Genomic DNA, 19,953 nt, shown 5'->3' with positions numbered 1-19,953 from the left:
GCTTTGCGTCTGGTAATACTTTATCTGAGTTAGGGGCTAAATTATAATTTTAAATATCCAGGTCAACATAAATTATTTTCAGGATATTTGGTGATTTAAAAAAAAATTCTGGTGTTTCTATGACTGGAAAATTAGTCTCTAAATATCCAGGTTTTCCAGGGTGCAGAGAATTGCATTGAATTTGTCATCATTTAAAAACATTAATAATCAAAATAAGCAAATATCCACAGTATCACCACCTTTTTCAAAAAGACCTCCGTTTCCAGAAAACTTTTATTAATCCTGGCGGAGCGACTCTAGGCAGAGCACCGTTCAGCATTTTCATTATTACCAAAGCCAGATTTCTTTGTTAGAGTTTCTACTGGTTTAGCAAAAAATGCCTATTGACAGACACGCCAATAAAGCACCCACTGCGTGAATGGAATTAAAAGTTAAGGTGGAGGACAAGGTAATAGAGCAGAGCTGTGTGACAAAAAAGAGAGATTGTGGGTAGAATGTAAAGGAAGGATAAATTGGTGTGGAAGAGAGAAATGTGAAAGAAACTAATAAAAGGGGTTTTGTTGTTGTTTGTTGAGGTGACACTGACATTGTCTGATACCACAGTCAGAGTTCTTAGAGAGGAAACCAGAGAAAGGGGGATGATGGAGGGATAGAAAAACTAATAATTGAGAGGAGAAGAGAAACCTCAGACAGTCATTTGAAACAGACTTCTACAGGATGGATCTTTGAGGGGCTTTACCATGATGACTGCATTCCTATAGTACATATACACTGGAGTCCTGTATGTGAAGGAGGGCGTATGTACTCTATAGTGTTACACCCACTATAAGATGTTGTGGTTCCTCCAGGCTCAAGTGCCGTCCTCCAGGGACTCTGAAGGGTGGAGGGCTGTGAGTGTAACAAGCTGCAGAAACACAGAGTAAAATAAAAAACAATTTAAGAAATCCTTTGTTACAAAGGTTGTTGCTTGGGACATAACAGAGACAGAAAATCGTACCTACATGGAGCTAATCAATAATTAATCACTAAACAAAGTGATGTGATAGTGTACAGTGATGTAACACTGTGAAGCAAAGCAAACAGAACTATTGAATTGGCTTCAACGTCTGGCTTGTCTGGTTGTTTTAATTGTATTGTTGTACTGGATGTTCTCTGGCAGTGTAAGTCAAGTTTTATCTGATTCTGTATGTAAAAGAAAAGAAATATTCACCCAGGGAGGCTTTTACTAAGTGAAGCCAGATTTTGAGATCTCACACACATAAAGACAGTGATCATTTTCTGCTCGGTCCAACTGTGTCTACGTCTCCTGCACAAACTCTCTCAATCACCTCCACGTTTCTTCTTTGTCTCTACGAGTGAAAGCATCAGTTTGTCAGTTCGAACCTGCAGACTTCATAGTTTCTGGTGCATAGTTTTTCCTCCGGGGAGTCGATTTTTATCTGTTACTGCTCTGCTTTTACCTTGCGTGGCAGCTGCATTTGCACAAAATCATGCATGAATCCATCTTACCAGATTTCAAGCTATGCGTTCAACCACAGTGGTTTGGACAAACCTTTAAGGAACTACTAGCAACTGTTGTTTTAAAAAACAGCTCCTAAAAGGGTTAGCATAGAAGCTGCTAGCATCAGTTATATCAGATCCGGAGAGTATTTCTTCATTGAAAGAAGACCAACGAACATTGGATTTTGTAAAAGATGTTTTTGTTCTCTTCCAACTGACCGTTAGAGTTTGACTACGTTATATGGTTCGTTGATCTGATTGATTGAAGTTTGACCCTGAAAGACGACGATAGACAGGTGGTTCATCCATTCCCCTGCATGTGCATGCCCTTTCCCAAACAGTTCCCAAGGACAACCTCCCAGATGTTTCTGTGTGACAAACCATCTAGGAACCGAAAGCACTTTCGTTCTAAAAATCAAACAGATTCGACATTTTCGCTCTCCTGTCATGTCAGCAGGTTTAAGACTTATCTGTGACCTTCTTAGTCAGCAGTTATTATGTTCTGAATATCAAAACTGACTGAGGAGCTAGACAACAAACCTCTCCGATACTCTAACAAGACAATCCCATGATACATGCATTAGAATATGAATGTAAAGACAACATAAAGTAACCAGTGTATCGTAAGTTGGTTATTAATTGATATAAAAATTGCACTTGAACAAATGCAATCAGGTGGATGTTAAAGTATCTTGTGTCTGCAGATGGTCAATTTCAAATACAGTCACTGCACAACAGCAAACCAGGCTCAACAATAAGGACTGCCCGGGCCACGTAAAGGGATGGGACAGTATACAGTATTATTACGATAGAAAACACTCAGATAAATGTATCATGGTGAATTTCTAATATCATGATTATTGTGAAGTGTGTTAATTGTGAATATCCTCACCTAACTCCATTTGAAAAGGCTGTCTAGCTCGCCAGCATACAGTCCTTTATTGATTTCCTGATTTATTTTGAACAAGGGATCAAGGAGGAGCCCGCATCTTTCCAGTCATTCCAAAATCCTCTGCTCGGCTTGCCCATTTTATCCCCCACAAAAAAAACATTAAACTGGATGTGTGGGGAAAATTTTTTTATAGATTCCAAAATAAAGAACAGAGAGATGATCAAAGGTAAAGTTCTCGCCTCCTTCTCAACTCTGTTGGGCGGAGCAATGTTTTGCACAGTTTGAGAGCAAGACGGATAAAACTGTTGTTATTCAAAGGCACGTCAAGTTTCCGAAAACCATCAATGGAGTGCAATAACAAGAGCCAACAGCTTCTCTTTGCATGGCAGCTAAGAGAGTTTTTGTTATTAGATAACGTAAAAAGTGTAAAAGTAAAAATTGACTTCAGGCAAGCAGATCCACTGATACACTTGGACTAGTAACCAGTGCTTCATTTTGAGTTTTTCATGGATCGTAGAGCATCAATCATCAGCCGACCAAGCATGTGAAATAAAACCTTTTGCTAAGCTAATAACATTTACTGCGTGCTAAATCAGACTCATTCTTGACTGTTTTCGGATAAATATTAAGCCGAGGACGGAGAGGAAGAGCTCGGCTTGTCTGTCATTGTTAAATCATTAGATTTTTCTTTAGGACAACATCCATTTCATACTTGAGATGTTAATCTACAGTTTGCAGGGAGGGAGGGAGCGATGGAGACATGTGGTGGACCTGATGAGCTCACAGGGAGTGGTTTGTCTCAGAGGTTACAGGACAGCACTGCTCTCGCTTTATTAAATACAACAGTAATGAGTTGATCAAAGGGAAACACACACACACACACTCACACACACATGTACTGTCCCGTCCTCACTGACAGCTCCCATCACCACGCAGATTACAGACCAGTCTTTCTTTTAAACGGTTCAGATGACAGAGACCTCTGAGCTTTGCAGCAAGGTACTCCTCCATCATAAATTACCCACGTTCCCCCGAGTGCTGACAGCTGATTATGGGTGAAGATGACTTTCCATGACGCAGGTCATAATGGACCTTCAAGTGTTTAAGCGGGATTGAACTTTGAACCAGAAGACTGTAAGGCGGTCTTTTTCCTGAGTATCATTAGGACTTTTTTGATGCAACTTCTCGTATTGATACCATTAATCGGTTACTGTAGGAACTTAAGTGATAATCTCATTCCATCAATTGATGCGTGAAATTGTGAAGTATTCCTTAAAAGTAAAATCAGCTTCTGTGAACAGATCCTGAGAGGAAAGATCATAAAAATACTGTATTTTAAAGTTCCATTTAGAAACTTTGGCGTGTTATTTAATTTCACTGTTTATCGGCACAATAAAGTCATTACCAACTGGCAAAAGAACGGTCCTCTCTCTGGAACATAATGTCTTATTTCATTTTCAGATCTCACATCTGAATAGATTTTTTATTCTGTTACTTTATTTCTGAGACAAGCAGGTTCATCCAACTTGCTCAGTGAGTAAAATTGTTGAAAAATAGAGAAACTTTATCAACTATACACTAAAGGTACAAATCCTGCTCTTTAATGTCACTGGTTTTTTTTTTCAATTTAATTCAGTTTTATCTGTATAGCAACAATTCCTAACAAAGGTTATCTCAGGAAACTTTTCAAATAGAGCAGGTCTAGGCCATACTTATAGAATTATTTACACCCAACAGACCCACCAGTTATCAAGCAAGCACTTGGCCACAGTGGCAAGGAAAAATGTCCTTTTAAGGGGGAGAAACCTTTTTCAGTCCACTTCTCTCTCTTCAAGGTTTTTGTTCTTCTTTTTTGCTGGAAAGAGGATCTTGAAAACAATGAAGAGTCAATTGAAAGAACATTTTGAGAACAGAATATTTGAATCAGTCAGTTTATGGTTGCAGCTTCTTAGAAGTGACATTTTCTGTTTGTGTAAATGTTTGGTTTGAGAGCAGACAAACACTGGACAGATTCATCTACATTGAAAATAACTTTTAGTTAAACCCTGACAAATTATTGTGCAAAATTCTGACTGCAGACAAAAATCACAGGTCAGAGTGAACTGAACATCCTGTACCGAACATCCTGTACCAAGCGGTTCAGGTCCAATACACGTTCGGTTGCTCCCCTAGTAACCAGTGCTTGATTTTGAGTTTTTCTTGGATTGTAGAGCATCAATCATCAGTCGACCTCTTTCTGCTGCTGTTGTCATCCTCAATGAGTCAGTAATCAAGAGCGATCTCTCCTCAGTGTTCCTCTGATTTTAGTTGTTGTACATGAACTGATATCTGACTGCGATCTCTTGTCTTTTTTCTCCCTCTTCACTTTCTTCTTTCCTCTCATCTTCCAATCTTCCTCTTTTTCTCCCTTCCTCCTCCTGTCACCCCGCCTTCCATCCCTCCCTCCAGGCAATGTTAATCTCTCCCAAGAGGACTTCACCAAGGCCCAGAAGTACTGCAAGTACGCCGGCAGCGCCCTGCAGTACGAGGACGTCGGCACGGCCATCCAGAACCTCCAGAAAGCCCTGAAGCTCCTCACCACCGGCAAAGAATGAAGTCCTTTGTCCTCCTCCAATCTGATCCCTCCATCCCTCCCATCCCCCTCTTTCCTCCCAAGCAGCGCCGCTCTATCTGTCACTGATCTGGCCCGCAGCGAGCTCAGGACACACACACACATACTGAGGCCATCCTGTGAAGAGAGACGTTCAGCTCGCCGTCAGAGGACGTGATGGAAATCAGTCTGCAACAATGGCTGCCCTTGTCTTACACTGTGTCGCACTGTGACGGACTGACGGACTGACTGACGGAGAAAAACCAGATCAAAACCTCATTACTGATCGCTATTGGCTTATTACACATTCATCAATATTGTCTCACACAGCGCACTGAAAATACAATCATTAATCAATATCAGTACTTTGACAAAAAAATCTCAACTCAAGGTCCACTTACTGGCTTTTTTTCTGTGAAACAGACTATGCATCTGGCCACTCTTCCAAACTGAATTCCAGCAGTCCTGGATCCAGTCGGGCCAATCACAACCATTTATTTAATATGAGGCGGGTTTAAAACTATTGGCGTGTCAGTGTTCCACATTTGAGAAGTCAAGCGTTTCACTGTTCTGATTGGTTGTAGGTTTGTCCGATTTCCAATTGCCTGTGGGACAACACAACAGGCTCACAAGACCCCGAACAAACTGTCAGACTAGGCAGTGCTGATCCAAAATAAATCAAGATTTTGTGGCTGCGTCGATTATTTCTCACCTGAAATGTTTAAAACTTATTTTTTACTGTAACATTTGTGACCACTGCCAAGCCCCGCCCCAACTAGCACGTGTCGCCCAGCACTACGTCAAACAGTAGATCCATCTAACGCCCCGAGGAAACTGAGAGGCCAAGCTAACAGTCCGAGGTTCCAATTAAGCAAGTGGACCTTTTAGTAAAGATTATTGTTTGTTAAACTTATTTTTCGAAAGTCAAGAATGAACTTTCACCCTGAAACAACTCAAATCGTAAAAAAATCAGCTGGTCTTCTGTTAATGTCCATCTCCTCCTCCTTTTTTGGATTTATTGATTAGTTTCAATTCATTGAAGGAAATCAATAACAGCTAATGACTTTTATCCGGATTTCATTAAAGAGCAAATATCCCTCATGTTTGTGTCGGCTAATTAAAAAATAACTTGAGGTCATTAGAAGAAGTGTAATCACTACACAATGTGACCTTTTCATAGATCAAATAACCAGATGGGAATGTTGAATTAAACACCTGACACTTACTGATTGTCAACATTGATCACAACATTAAAGCGATTAATGCCTGAGGACAGCACCGAGGAGGTGTTAGTGAAATCATTCATTCATATCGTCTAATGGTATAAATAAATATATTGGCAAAATGTATGATATATTGTTCTAAAGTGGGCCCCGAAAATTACATTTTCATTTGTCTCAAATAAGTAGCTGTTTCACTGACTGGTTTCATATTCAGCTGGCTGCTTCCTGTCTTTATGCTAAGCTAATTATCACCTGGCTCTAGCTTTAGATAGCATGTTTCCATTGAACCATCCCTGTAGAATGATGGATAACTGGTTAGCTGAACGTGATACATAACTGACTAGAACACTAACAGACGACTGACGGACGGAGTTTGAGGAGACGGAAAGCAGTTCGCTGCTTTCTTTCAGCTGAGTTAGTCGAGACGGAACAAATTCATCTTCATCTTTAAAAATCTTAAAGGAAAAACTGATCCTGGAATTTGTAAAAACGCAGTAGAGAATGTATTTGCCGTCTGCGTTTGGCTTACACTTTGTGTCATAGCTCGTTAGAATTAATGTAACTACATGTTTTTGCTGTTTTACCAGATGAAAGTGTCTCGTTGTGTCGCATCCGTTCAGTCTTTGTTCCAGAGCTCAGACGATAAAGAAATTAACAGGGAGGAAAAAACTTTACAATCCAGTGAATAAAACTGCTGATGGGGTGTTGGAGGGTCAGCAGGGGGCGCTAATCCACAGACAGTCCTCTGACTTTTGCTTTCTTAGAGACGGAGATATTTGACTTTTAACGTGCTGACGTATCACTTTCTCTCTGTATGTTGATTATTTCTGAGTGGGGGCTGTGATTTCTTTTCTGGTTGATATTTAACATTTAAAAGGTTGGTGGGACATTAAAGGTTTTCACAAAAATGCAGCGAGTCGTTGAAATCTGTCAGAATCTGAGCGATTAAAAACTATTTGAATAAAATATTTGAAATGATGGTAAACTGACTGTTGAGTGTTTTGTTTTATTGATTGAATTTATAAAGATGGACGGCATGACAGCTCGCCAATAGTGAAGCTGGAACATTCATTCAGTTCATCTTTCTGATCAGTTTGGTTTTAATTAGTTATTTAAAGCTGTAAGAAGGCGGTTTCACATCCTGATCGACAGCTGAGTGTGGGAGTGATACTACAGCACCAACCCTGATCACTACCACACACACTCTGGGTGTTATCCAGGATATTTTGGCTTCATTTTCTTGCAGTGGGAGGAAGTGGAGATGCCAATGTCCGTGGCTTCAGAATCAGCAGACTTTACATCAAATAAAGTTACAGATTCACAACTGAATAAAACATGAAAACCAACTAAAACTGCCCAAATCTCTCCTGAGTTCTTCATCTACATTAATCCATCAGGCCGATCATGTTGGTCCTAAACTGTAATGTTGGTCCAGCATTAGTCCAGAGACACTAAAGCTTCAGGAGCAGAACCTGAAAAGTTCTGAATGAATTTTAAATGTGATTTGACCAATAGGATCATTATTGAACAGCGGAGAGGAAATCAAAAAGAGGAAGTGATGCTGTAGTTAGGGGTCATCGTGTCACTACATGTGGTTCCAGTTTAGTCCATAATGATGAGGCAGCCGGCGGCGGAGAGGTGGGGGGGGGACAGGAAGTTACAGACCTGAAGTTCAAAGTGTCTCAACACGACCTCCTTAAACAATCTGTCACTGCACTGTAAAAAAAAAATCTCTTAAAGCTGTACGATGTAACGTTTCTGTATTAAAATACAAATAAACTCTAGAGCTGTGTTCTGTATGGAGTTGAGTCGTGTACGTCTAAGAGACATTTGGGATAATGTGTCATTTCATTCAGGTAACGGATCCATCGGACACGTCAGAGTGAGGAAGGAAGCTGGCGAATGTGACTAAATGTAAATAAAACTTCAATATGTTCCCTCATCTGTGACAGTTCCTGCGGTTTGGAGGAGGAACGATAACACCGTCTGAAATCAACTTCATCATTCAAAGGTCAAAATAACTGGGAAGAAATACAGACAGTAATGAGTCAGAAAAGGTTGGGAACCAGTGGAGTAAACTGACTTAAAGTGACTTATTTGATGGATATTTGATATTATATTTAATAATGTTTGCTCATAATTCATCTAAACCTCGTGTGTGTGTGTGTGTGTGTGTGTGAGTGTGTGTGTGTGTGTGTGTGTGTGTGTCTCTTTTCCATCATCTGCTTATCAAATTAAAGTCTTTTTCTGTCTCATTGGGTGTATTTTGTGTCAGTTTTGTCCCCGTTTGATTCTATTTTTAGGAGAAACAAATAAATCAGGTCAACGTAACGGCCAAGTTTCTACCTTTTGTGCTCCGAGTCCAGTTCCTGTACTTGCTGTTCAGTCCTCTGTCGTAAAACTGCTTTTATTTTGTGAGTGTGAGTCTGCCAGGGACATTACACAACCCTCTGTTCTTTATACCGAGTATGTTCTCTCTCATGATGTTGTGTTTTTAGAGAGGTTGGGGGGGGTCAGGTCTTCAGGTCTGGGCACAAACTGACACCTTCTGTTCCACTCATATAAAAGCTGCAGGGGCGCGAAGGAGACAGGAAATGATGCAGTCCCTCAGAAAGACAGAAAACATGTTCGTTCTGTGACAGGACGACACGAGAGCGTGTTCATCATCATCACGGTACAGCTACGTCCTGAGATCGTAACATCCAGATGTTCTTCATACCCACATAAACCCAAGTACACATCCAAATAATTCTTAATTTCTGTGTTTCTTCTTTATGTGACAAACATGGAGTCTTTACACTTTGGGGGATCATTAATTGAATCTTTTGATAATCAATTAATTATAAATGTGGTAACATTTGTATAAAGAAGATGCATTTAAGTCACTTTATTCAGATCAATTCTGTGAACACATTTTAAATAGGTTTGACATTAAGTTAATTGAAGTTACCTTAAAAATAAATACCCGAGTTACTTTAAATCAGTTATTAAATCTTTAATGCTTAAATTGTTTGAGGAAACTGGTATCATTTAAACTTTTACTCTTTTTGTTTAAGATGTTAAATGGACTGTACTTATATTCCGAGCCCTTAAAGCGCTTCCATCCACATTCACCCATTCATACACATTCATACAGTGAGCATTCAGGGCATCAGCATCTTGCTCAAGGACACTTTGACATGCAGCGGGAGGACCGGTTTTTGACTTCCTGTCTGTGGCTCCGAGCCCGCTGGCTCCCACTGAAGATGTAAACCTCTAAAAGTTGCTCACAGATATATCGTTTAATACTTAAGAAAGGTTGAGTCCCTTCCTGAATCAGCTGCTCAAACAAACAGGAGGAAATAAAAGTGGATTTGTTGGGGACTATTTTTAGCGGCGGATGAATCCACATTTGGTGCTGCGGTGAGTATCTGCGGCAGCAGGACGGCGTGTTACTGAACTACAGTGTGTGTGTTGGTGGTGAAGAGCTCAGAGGACGAAGCTTGAATCTGTTGGCTGGAAATAAACAGAGTGAAACCCAAAGTGATCGCAGCTCATCAGAAACCCGTCACTGGATCCATTTTTAATGTCTGACTCGTGTTTGCTCCCTCTCACACACAGAGAGCGGGCGGGAGGGGGGTGATGGAGAGTGTCCTCGCGGGGACTCGTGGCGATGCAAATCTCTGCAGCCTCCTGCCTCCGCTCGCCCGGCTGATTTCCTGCCTGATAGAAACGTCAGAGGCAAATGAGACGCAGCTCTGGGTTCCTGCTGCCTTCACTGTCTCCATTGTCATCCAGCTTTATCACAGTGTGTTCATCATCCATCGAATGAGACTCCCAGAGTTTAATATCGCTGCTGCTTCCTGATCTACACAAACACTGACACTGATTTGATCCATTAATACGTTTTATGACAGAATATCCTCAACATGCTTATATATTTTCTATAAATCATCAATATTCATACATCCAGCCTTTAATAATATCCAGCCTTTAATAATAATAATAACTTACTTTCACTAACTACATTTAAATTGTTGACACTGATTACATCACTTTTGAGCTAAATTAATTTCTCTGGTTTTACAGTGTAAAGTGAAATGAGTTTAACCTTAAACATGTGCAGCAGTAAAATGCCACATACACATTAATGCAGCAGGAATACTAATATAAAAACATCCCATATAAATATAAAACACTGACTCAGAACTTCTCGCTATACTTTTATACTTTAACTCGAGGTTTTGAATGCTGGGAAAGTAAAAGATGTGAACACTCAGAGTAATAATGTGATAAATGGATCCTGTGTACTTCTGACAGCAGGTTCAGTCTTCCTCTTTAACATGCTCTCCTCCAGTGGTCCATTACTTCACCAGCTGAAGGTCAAAGAGGACTGATCCACTCTGTGGCACAGAGCCAGAATCCAACCAAGTGAAGGTGCCAGTACCCTCAACCGTAAAGGAAGAACCTCACCAGCATCGCTGTACGCAGGCCTTTAGAAATACCGAGGGCCAACAACTGAACTTGCTCAGAGGGTTTTAGGCAGAAGTTACCTTTGGACAACTATTACACAGCTTTTATTGTCTACCCCTTGGAATAAATACTGAGGACAAAAATCAGAACCCGAACCCGTTTCAGGCTCTGCTGTGGATTAATCGCCCCCATACGGAGAACAAATGGAACCAAACAGAATAATATCTGCAATGTGACCTCAATAACAGAAGCTGAAAGGTTTCCTCTCAGGATATAGAGAATAAAAACCAATAGAGCATGTTAAAATGTAGACTTTATTTTGTACCATTTTATTAATTATAACTTTATTAACACACACTGCAGTCTCACACTAATACAACCCTCAACACTTATATTCATTCATTTTATATAGTTTGTTGTACTGAGAGTTTGTGTGTGTGTGTGTGTGTGTGTGTGTGTGTGTGTGTGTGTGTGTTAAATTACAGTTGCGGGGAAAGTTTGTCTGACTTATTTTATTTTGAAATGTTGGCCTTATATCTGTGGGGCTGGATTTATTTTGACAACCTGACCGGAAGTGCATCCTTTAATTCATCTGCAGCTTGACTCCGCTTCGCCTCCAAACCGCAGACTGTACAGTGACTGTTCTCTCTGCTCAGTGGAAGCATCTTCACACCGCCGCCGGGGAGTCCGGATCAGTAAAGCGAACCCACCCGAACAGAAGAGCCTCCCCCCTCTCTCTCTCTCTCTCCCTCTGTGTCTCTTCCCCTCTCCGTCTCCATCTCTCTCCAAACTTTGGAGACCTTTGCGCGTCAGTGAGGCGCATTTTGGATTTTGCCGATTTGGAGTGAGAAAACTTTGCGCGCAGCAGAAACTTCAAACTAAAAGAAGAAGTTCCCTGAGAGTTTGTGGAGAGGGAGAATGACCCTGCAGGGGGACCAGCTGCCGCTCCAGTGAAAACATGTGAGTGCTCAGATATTCAGAAGTCGCTGTTTGATGCTGCTGATGGAAGATTTCATGTAGAAGCTTTTGTGCGTTCTGGGCGTCCAGCCGCAGGTTTCCTGCCAGTTATTCTTCCTCAAATGTGATTTTAGGCGTCCAGAAGCAACATGAGATATAAATGTTTAGTGTTTGAAGTTTTATTTCTTTGTCATGTTCCTTAAATGTGCTGAAACATCTTCACGTTGAGCTCCATAGTTGATCCAAAGCTCCGTTTTCAAACATTTAACCCTCAAATGACTTCATCCTAACCCTCATCTGGACTGTGGGTTCAGCTTCAGCAGCTCCTCTTCCTCAGTTTCAGACCTGCTGCTCCTCATTTTAATCAAACAGTCAGAAGTTTGTTGCTTTTGAGAGTTGAAGTTGGTTAATGAGGAAAATGAGAGGAAACAGACACAGAAAGAGTGTTTCTGTCCTTTTCTCTTCTAACCTGAGTGAGAGTGAACTCTCGGCTGGAAAAAAGAAAAAAATGTGTTTTCCATGATGTTATTGGCTGCCTATAGTTGCATATGTTTACAATCTGCCGCAGCAGCACACTCACTTTATTCTCTGTGGACAAAAGACAGAGTGACAGAAGGAATGAAAGTTTCTATAATGCAGAAATATAGAAATAATGCATTAATATTAACCTGCGGGATATTATAATGAGGTTTGTGAGATTTGTGAATAGAATCATTAATGAAAGTGAACAAACCCTGAGGTCTGAAATAAATAAAGTCTGGATCTTTAATATCTTTTATTCAGTTTGTAAGTTATATTTCTCTACTTAAAAACAAACATCTGATCTTATTATCTGATTTATTTGTTAGTTTATGTAGCGGGAACACTGCAGGTGAACTCTGTTTGATAGGGAGGAGAGATGCATCGTGGGTTCAGAGCTTTTAAATGTAGATTTAAACAACAGAACAACGTAAAGAAAAGTGAAAGAAAGTGCAGTATTTGTGTGTGTGTATGTATTGATATTGATTTTATTACTGATGAAACCGAGAGATTCCAGACTCTTTCATGTCCAGGACGTCCACAACAGATTCACATTAGACCCAATCTGAGGGTTTTGTCTTAAGCAATCCTCTGTGAGTGTTTTCCTTTAGGTTTAAAGATAGTGAAGTCTTCATAATCAATCAATGATCAAAGTTTGATCACTATAAATACAGTCAACCCTTTCTTCACTTGTTGTTCCAACTTCCAAAATATCTGATAAAAGTTCAAAATAGAGCAGCACGATACGGGAACACACTCACACTGAGATCATTATAACAGATATTAGAGTCCAACATGATTCATGAAGAGCTGGAATGATCACAATTTTAAATTCTTGATGATTTGATGAGTCTGAAACAAACAAACATGTTTTTTTTATGTGATTTAAGATTTGTAGACCAGAACATTTCAGATTTCAGCTTTATTAAAACACTGCAGCTGATTGTTTTTTAGTATCCAGGAGTTTATCTCTGAAGAAAATAAAGTCCTAACAGTCAATCAATGATCAAACTTTGATCACAATAAATTACAGCCAACCAACTTAATGTGATAAAAGTTCCAATATTGTGTCTGCTGCTCTTGCTGCCGGGCCCCTGCAGCCCTCTCTGACCCCCAGTAATCTGTCAGTGCACCATTAATCGTTTAGTCTGTAAAATGTCATTTGGGCAATGATCCGATGAACATTTTTTACAAAGTGACGTCTTCAAAGAGCTTCTTTTGTCCAAAAGCCAGAGACTGTTCATCATAAATGCAGAACATCCTCACAGTGAGGAAGCTGCAACCAGCAAACTTTACACTATTTTCAGTTATTGATTAATAGTTTCAGTCATTGGAGCTCTAAGATACGACAGTGTGAGTATATGTGTGTATGTAACTCAGGCGTTTACTGAAAAAGTAGACACACTTTATTGCTGACTACTGTGTTTTTTAACTCAATAAATGTGATGAAGTAAAGAATAAACAATAAACAAAACATAAATAAACTATTAAAATGAAACTCTTTATGTAGCAGCAACTCCCTTCAGGTTATTAAAAAAGATGTCAGTGTGATTGAATCCCTACGGCCCCGCCCACAGCAGTATTGGGATATAGTGAAGTGATACAGAGCTGAACGGATCATTCAACTCACAGAAAATCAATCAAAGACTGTTAATGATAATGGATTGATCGTGTGATCAGAGCTCCAGCGTCTCCCATGTGAGTATTGTCTCATTTTCCTCGTCTGTCTCAGAAAACTAAAAAACAACTAAACAAAACTTTTCTGACATTTTATAAAGCAAACGACTCGTTGTAGCGCTGCTATTGATTTATTATACCAATAATACAGGAGCATTAGATGTAATCAGTTTCAGCAATTTCTTGAGATAAAAAGGAACTTATTTGGTTTTACAGTGTACAATTTCTCTCCTTTTCAAACCTTCTTGAAACCTGTTGATATCAGTCTTTCATTATGTTTAACAGTTGGTGTGTTTCTCCTCACGAACAGAACTGTGGGCTTTTCTTTTGTGCATGCAAACTGTTGGCTTGTTGGTTTGTTTACTGCGGTAAAAACCAAAAATGAGACATCTTAAGTTGACTAACTGAATAAATAAAAGTCCAATATTTGCCTTTGTGATGTAGTGGAGCAGAAGTTTAAAGTCATAAAAATTGGAAAATACCCTAAAACCTCAATCAATAACCCGGGGTTTTATTTGGAAAATTGGGGAAAACTATCAAGTTGTTAATTTAAACCTGTATGACTATTACTTGTATCCAATAATATATCAATTAGGAATCATTAATTTGATCATCATGTGTGTCCATAATAACAAGATTTAACCTTAAACATTTATATTCGTGTCTGCGATCTAAACAGCTTAAAAGTTACTCAAGCTTTAAAAGGTTTTATACATCCAAAGGAAACCCAGACCAGGCCTCTAATTGAGACCTGGTTGTATTTGTCAAAACGTGAAGCCACAGCAGGCTCGTAAAGGAGACCTGCCTCTAATTTGGACCCTGAAGTTTTACAGTATTTTGACACGTACGTCAAATTTGAGGACCAGTCCCTGTGTAGAAAAAGCTAATATTAGTCCTTACATTGTTTTTGGCTAAAAGAACGTCGTTTAGGGTGTTTTTAGTGCCTTCAAATGTCAAAATGGGTCAAATCTGGACCCACAGGTTGGTGATACGATACGGGACTGACGATAAAAATAATCATTTCAGAAATAAAAGAGATGAATGTACCTGTAGGGATAAAACACTGATGTTAAAGTGATAGTATAAAGGTCTGCACAGTTCCACTGCAGTGATGTGATCTATCGAGGTCTGACTTTATCAAAGAAAGTGTTGTTTAAGGTGGACTCGCTCTGTCGCTGCCAGCTGTTACACAACCTGCGAAGGCGATACGCCCAGAAAACATGTTGTGGTCCCAGAAGGTTGAAGATTTGAACAAGCTGTCTTTAAAAAGGAGTCGTGAGGTGACGTCAAATAACATCCTGTTGACAGGAAACGTGGGGGGGTGTGGGAGGGTTACCTGTCTCCCAGGTGTATGGGCGGACTACATCCCTGATACCTGAAGACACAGGTGAAGGTTTAGGTGGTAAAATGAACTTTACAGAAGCTTTTTTAAAGGAAAGTGGATGAAATGAAGAAGAGGAACAGAGGTGGAGGTTAGCGTCGGGTGGTGCAGAGAGGAATGTGGTTTAATTAAACCGAAGGGGAAGATTTGATCTCTCCACCTGCGGGTTGAGCTTGATCCTGATGACATTAGTCTGAGGATAAGAAGGAGGCATTCCCCTTATTTTCCCTGTAGCCAGTAGAACAGAAAGGCTGGGGAATCCACCCTGGTTGTTGGCTAGAGGAGACTGCCCCCCGCCCCCCAAACTAACCCAAACATGTAAATATGACCTGCTGATGCAATCCCATGTCCTAAAACTGACATTTAAACACCCCTGAGTGGTTTGGCTAAACTATATTTTGTAGGAAACATACAGTAAGTGCTGCTTACTGGCTGGACGGGTGGTGGTCGCATAAAACCAGGACCTTTACACCTGAAAGAGTTCTTCTGCTGGATCTTTAAGCTACAAATCCTCTGGTTAAAGGTCCAGTGTGTAACATTGAGGAGGATCTGTGGCAGAAATGGAATATAAACTATACCATAGATTCTCTTGTACGTGTGGTTGAGTCAAGAGGGTTTCAGTAGGTTGCAATATGCAAGCTCACCACTAGATGGCACTGAATCCTACACACTCGGTCCTTTAAGGTTCGGAAACGATGGTGGTTTTGGTTAAATATTGATGAACCGAGTTCAGTGCTCCAGAAACAATTGTGGCTGTTTCCAAGGAAAATGTAAAAGTATATAAATGTAATTCTTAGGAGACAGGTGACAAAGTGATTTCAAGAGTCAACAGTTTGCAACATTTTTGTACTTTTTTAAAAGTTTCTCAAAAGTTATTTTCATTGGTTACTTATGGTTGAGTAAGATTTGGCATGATTTGGCAGTTATGAGAAAATAATGTTAATGGTACAAATATGTCTCTTTGTTCACTCATTGGTTTGTTAACAGTGGTAAACCCACAGAGAATTAACCCCAATTTTAGACTCTTTTAGCTGCTAGTTTTGGTTTTACTGTCTGGTGCATTTCCAGCAGTAGGAAGCTCTGATAAAAATCACTGTAAACTACCTGCTGAGCAGCAAACAGCAGACAGACACACGCTGGTGAACATAATGGAGCATTTAGCAGCTAAAGAGTCAGATACCTTTCTCAGGAGTTGGTGGATCCCGAGTGTAAACCTACTGTGACATATCCCATTGGTTTGTGGAGCACTGATTTGAAGCCTCGAGTTCAGCATTATAATCGTCGTCATGTTGTTTTTTTGATGCCAGCAGTGGTGACGTACTGAGAGCTAAACTGTGCTCATTGGCTGCTCTTGCTCTCGACTCTTACAGAATATTTCATTTTCCAGATTAATTGTAAAATCTGTTTGTGAAGAGATTTGAGGAGAGAAATAGTCAACAACAGAATCTGGATCCATATCTGATCAGCACTGTCTAGTTTGACAGTTTGATCTGAGTTTGGTGCGTTGAGCTGGACGGACTCACTGAGAATGAGCTGTCAATCACAAGGTAGCCCCGCCCTAAAGCATACCCTGCTTTATGGTCTGTTTTACTCTAAATGGGATCATCAGTTACTAAATGAACATCATGCTGTATGGAAGAAGACTGAAACTAGAGACTGAGACCAGAAACTCATCAGGAAACTGTTTACTGAGGGAATAAATCAACTGAGAAGTCGGCTGATTTCTCAATAAGACTTAATAGGATGATCATGTTGCTCTGTATCTGCTGGAAGTGGAAACAGGAATTTGATAAAATATCACACATCTGTGTGTCTGTCAGCTTGTTGTGCAGTTCTTCTGCCCCCTAGTGGCCATTAATCACTGAATGCAGCTTTAAAGTCATCTCTCCTCCAAACTGAGTGCAGAATAAAGAAGAGAGAGTAGAGACAGTACCCAAACATACTGCCACTTAATGTTCATTACTCTGTGCTAATGTTTTGAGGGGGTGGAGGGGAGTGGTTTTATGTAAATACACTCAGAATGTAATTCACCAGAGAGCAAAGATTTACAACCACATGTATGACGGGAACTTGGCTGCAGTTTTGAAACCAGAGGGCTCTGTGTGGACCTCCACCAACGCTGAAAGATTCTTAAAATTGCACCACTGCAGAGACAGGGACACGGCTACAAGTTTAAGAGCTCCATTACTTCGGCCTCCACCCCCAGATTTGATTAGAATAGAAAACAGCACATGGAAGCGAGGCTGTTTATCAGACCAATACCAGATGTGGAGATTTCACCAACACACCAACGCAGCATAATGAATATGGATGAATCATGAAGATCACAAACTCAGATCGCAATCTAAATCAAATATTCATCCCATGCTGTTGTAAGCTTTGAGATATCTTTATAAGAATCATATAAAAAGGAAAATAATGGTTAATTGCAGCCCTACGCTGCTGTAAACCACTGCGTTAAAGTTCTTCTTTCTTCATTTAAAAGTGTTTTTCTTGGTGTGAAACCCTCGGAGTGATTGTGTGATCCAGGACTTCTGGGCCACAAAATGTCTGACTGGAGGCTCAAGGGCTTGCCGGCTGCCGTCCAGCCCTGCAGAAACATGAATTGCTCTCTTTATGTGGTCGTGTCCGCGGCCTCGTTCGCTGACCTCGCTCCACTTGTCATTCACTCCCATTTCCATGCTGGAGATGGAGGCGGGGAGGAGGGGAAACAAGGAAACAAGACGCATGACTTGACAAAGAGGCGAGTTTTCTTTAATGTCAGGAGTTGCATGAATTTGGACGCGACAAAGCCGGACGATGAAATGAAAATCGAGTTCTGTTCTCGCTGCTTTTAAATATTTATGATGCACACACTGTGCGTCCGAGTAGGAGAATAGTTGAGTTCACTTCAAATGACGAGAGTAAAAGAAAAGAAAATGTAATTAAAAGTTCAGTAAGTCTCAAACTTCACTTCTCTGTATTCATCCTCCACCATGTACTATTTTAATTTCAGTCTAGCTTGACTGTTTAATAATTCATGAGTTTGATCAGTAAATTAGCAGCTGCCACTTCGAGTTATTCAAGCACACTGATATCCTCCGCTGTTCTGGAGACTAACAGAGGACTTCCTATCTCTCTAAAGGTTTAAGATCAACTAGACAAACACTGGGGAAACTTTGTGAATGAACGTCAGCCTGTGTTACACCCATCATGAAGTCCTCTGTATGAAACTAGCTGCTGGATGGAATGTTAAAAATGTTGGTTGCCGCTGTATACGTAGGGCTGCAACCTTACGAGGCAGAAATCACAAAATTACGTGAGAATCCATCTTAAAAGGCTTCAAGCTATGTGTTTGGGGCCGGTACCGGACCAATCAGCATCCTTTGTAGAAGTACTAGCAGCTATGGGGAGTGGGCACTAGGGTCGCAGTGAGACACTAATCAGCTCCCAAAGAGGTTAGTGTAGCTGCTGCTAGCATCAGTTATATCAGAACTGAAGAGTAGAGCAAAGAACTTCATCGAAAAGACGTTTTTAAAAGGTCAACATTTTGGGAAATACGTGTGTATTCAGTGAGTTGTTCAGATGGCTAACTCACTGTGTGCTAAACAGCCTTGTCCTGTGTTAGAAAATATGTTGATATATTGTTAAAATTCTAAAAATACATAATATAGATATAGAATTGTAAAAAATGGTTCTAAAAGTTTTAGGAAAGTTTATTTGATGCAATATTTACAAGAAATAATCTGCTAAAAATTCATCCCAATTGCTCATTTTACACAAACCTCCTGCAGGTATTGTGTTCACTGTTTGTGTTCATTGTACAGTTTATCAGCTGTTCTGTACTGTTAATGTTACGCACTGAATATATTACAAAATACCCATAAAATGGCACGTGGGTCAGTTTACTCAATGGCAGAAAAGGGGTCCCTTAAAGAAGGTTGGGTACCACTGGATACAACGTGTTAGTGATCTTAAGAGGTGGGTTTTTGAACTTTGGGCAGAGCCATTAGTCATTAATGTGTGTAGCACATTTCACGACAACATAACAGTTGAAATATTTCAATCTGAACCAAAGTGGTGGAGCGACCGGCCAATCCAAGAGCTACACTGGTGTTCCCTATTTAAAATATTGCCAAATTTCAGTTTACAATAATAAAAGTCAGACCTGTCAGTGATCAACCACTAACGGAAACGAAGGTCAAGGATTTTTTAAAAATACATTAATTAACTTCTTTTAAATGGTTTCGGCCCCATTTTGTGTAATGTAGAGTGTCCTGCTACTTGATGCTGTAACTCTGTGATTCTTGAGGAGGAGCTGAGTTTATGTTCACGCTCTGCTGACTCTGATTGCTGCTTTTATAGCTTTGACATCACACAGCTGTCAGTTCTCTGTGTTTTACAGTGTGTTGACAGCAGTGACACTTAAATATGTTAAAGCCAACTCAGCCAAAGTCGAGATGGGCCAATGAAAATACCGAAAACATCATTTAGATTCGGTTCACTGTGGGTCTGAAAGTTGGTGGTTTCCGTGGAAATCTGTGTTGAAGCAGAGGAAATTGTATACTGATCGAGACATTTTCCAGCTTAGAATCACTTATTTTCATGTTGTCCGGATAATATGACCTCTGACCTGTGGCCTTCTAACTATTAATGCACATAATGTGGTTGAATCATATAGCCGAAGCCCCCTTCTGCTTTTTAAACTCATTGCTGAATAGCGAAGTACTAAAATACTTGGCTTAAAAAGTTGTGCATTTTAATTTATGTCCACTCCTTCAGA

The 19,953-nt window shown here is 40.1% G+C and overlaps 2 protein-coding genes across 20 annotated transcripts in view; both read left to right on the top strand.

Moving 5' to 3' along the window:
• The window catches only part of vta1 (vesicle (multivesicular body) trafficking 1), a 64,231-nt gene extending 57,041 nt beyond the window's left edge, over positions 1-7,190 (top strand). For all 3 annotated transcript variants that reach the window (XM_051408820.1, XM_051408819.1, XM_051408818.1), the window contains one exon: positions 4,841-7,190. In XM_051408820.1, coding sequence (XP_051264780.1) covers positions 4,841-4,986 — 146 coding nt within the window. In that variant the 3' untranslated portion in view covers positions 4,987-7,190. The remainder of the gene's footprint in view (positions 1-4,840) is intronic.
• A 4,116-nt stretch (positions 7,191-11,306) lies between these two features.
• The window catches only part of adgrg6 (adhesion G protein-coupled receptor G6), a 110,106-nt gene continuing 101,459 nt past the window's right edge, over positions 11,307-19,953 (top strand). For 8 of the 17 annotated variants that reach the window (XM_051408805.1, XM_051408802.1, XM_051408796.1 and 5 more), the window contains exon 1: positions 11,310-11,617. In XM_051408805.1, the coding sequence (XP_051264765.1) occupies positions 11,616-11,617 (2 nt within the window). In that variant the 5' untranslated portion in view covers positions 11,310-11,615. Of the gene's footprint in view, positions 11,618-13,765; positions 13,832-19,953 lie in introns of those variants that run through there. The other 9 variants (XM_051408792.1, XM_051408795.1, XM_051408793.1 and 6 more) reach the window with 4 other exon arrangements.

Source organism: Dicentrarchus labrax, unplaced genomic scaffold (genome assembly GCF_905237075.1).
Source record: "Dicentrarchus labrax unplaced genomic scaffold, dlabrax2021, whole genome shotgun sequence".
In the NCBI taxonomy this organism is placed as follows: domain Eukaryota; kingdom Metazoa; phylum Chordata; class Actinopteri; family Moronidae; genus Dicentrarchus; species Dicentrarchus labrax.
Note: the sequence above shows the minus strand (reverse complement) of the source record. Positions and strands in the feature narration are given on the sequence as shown.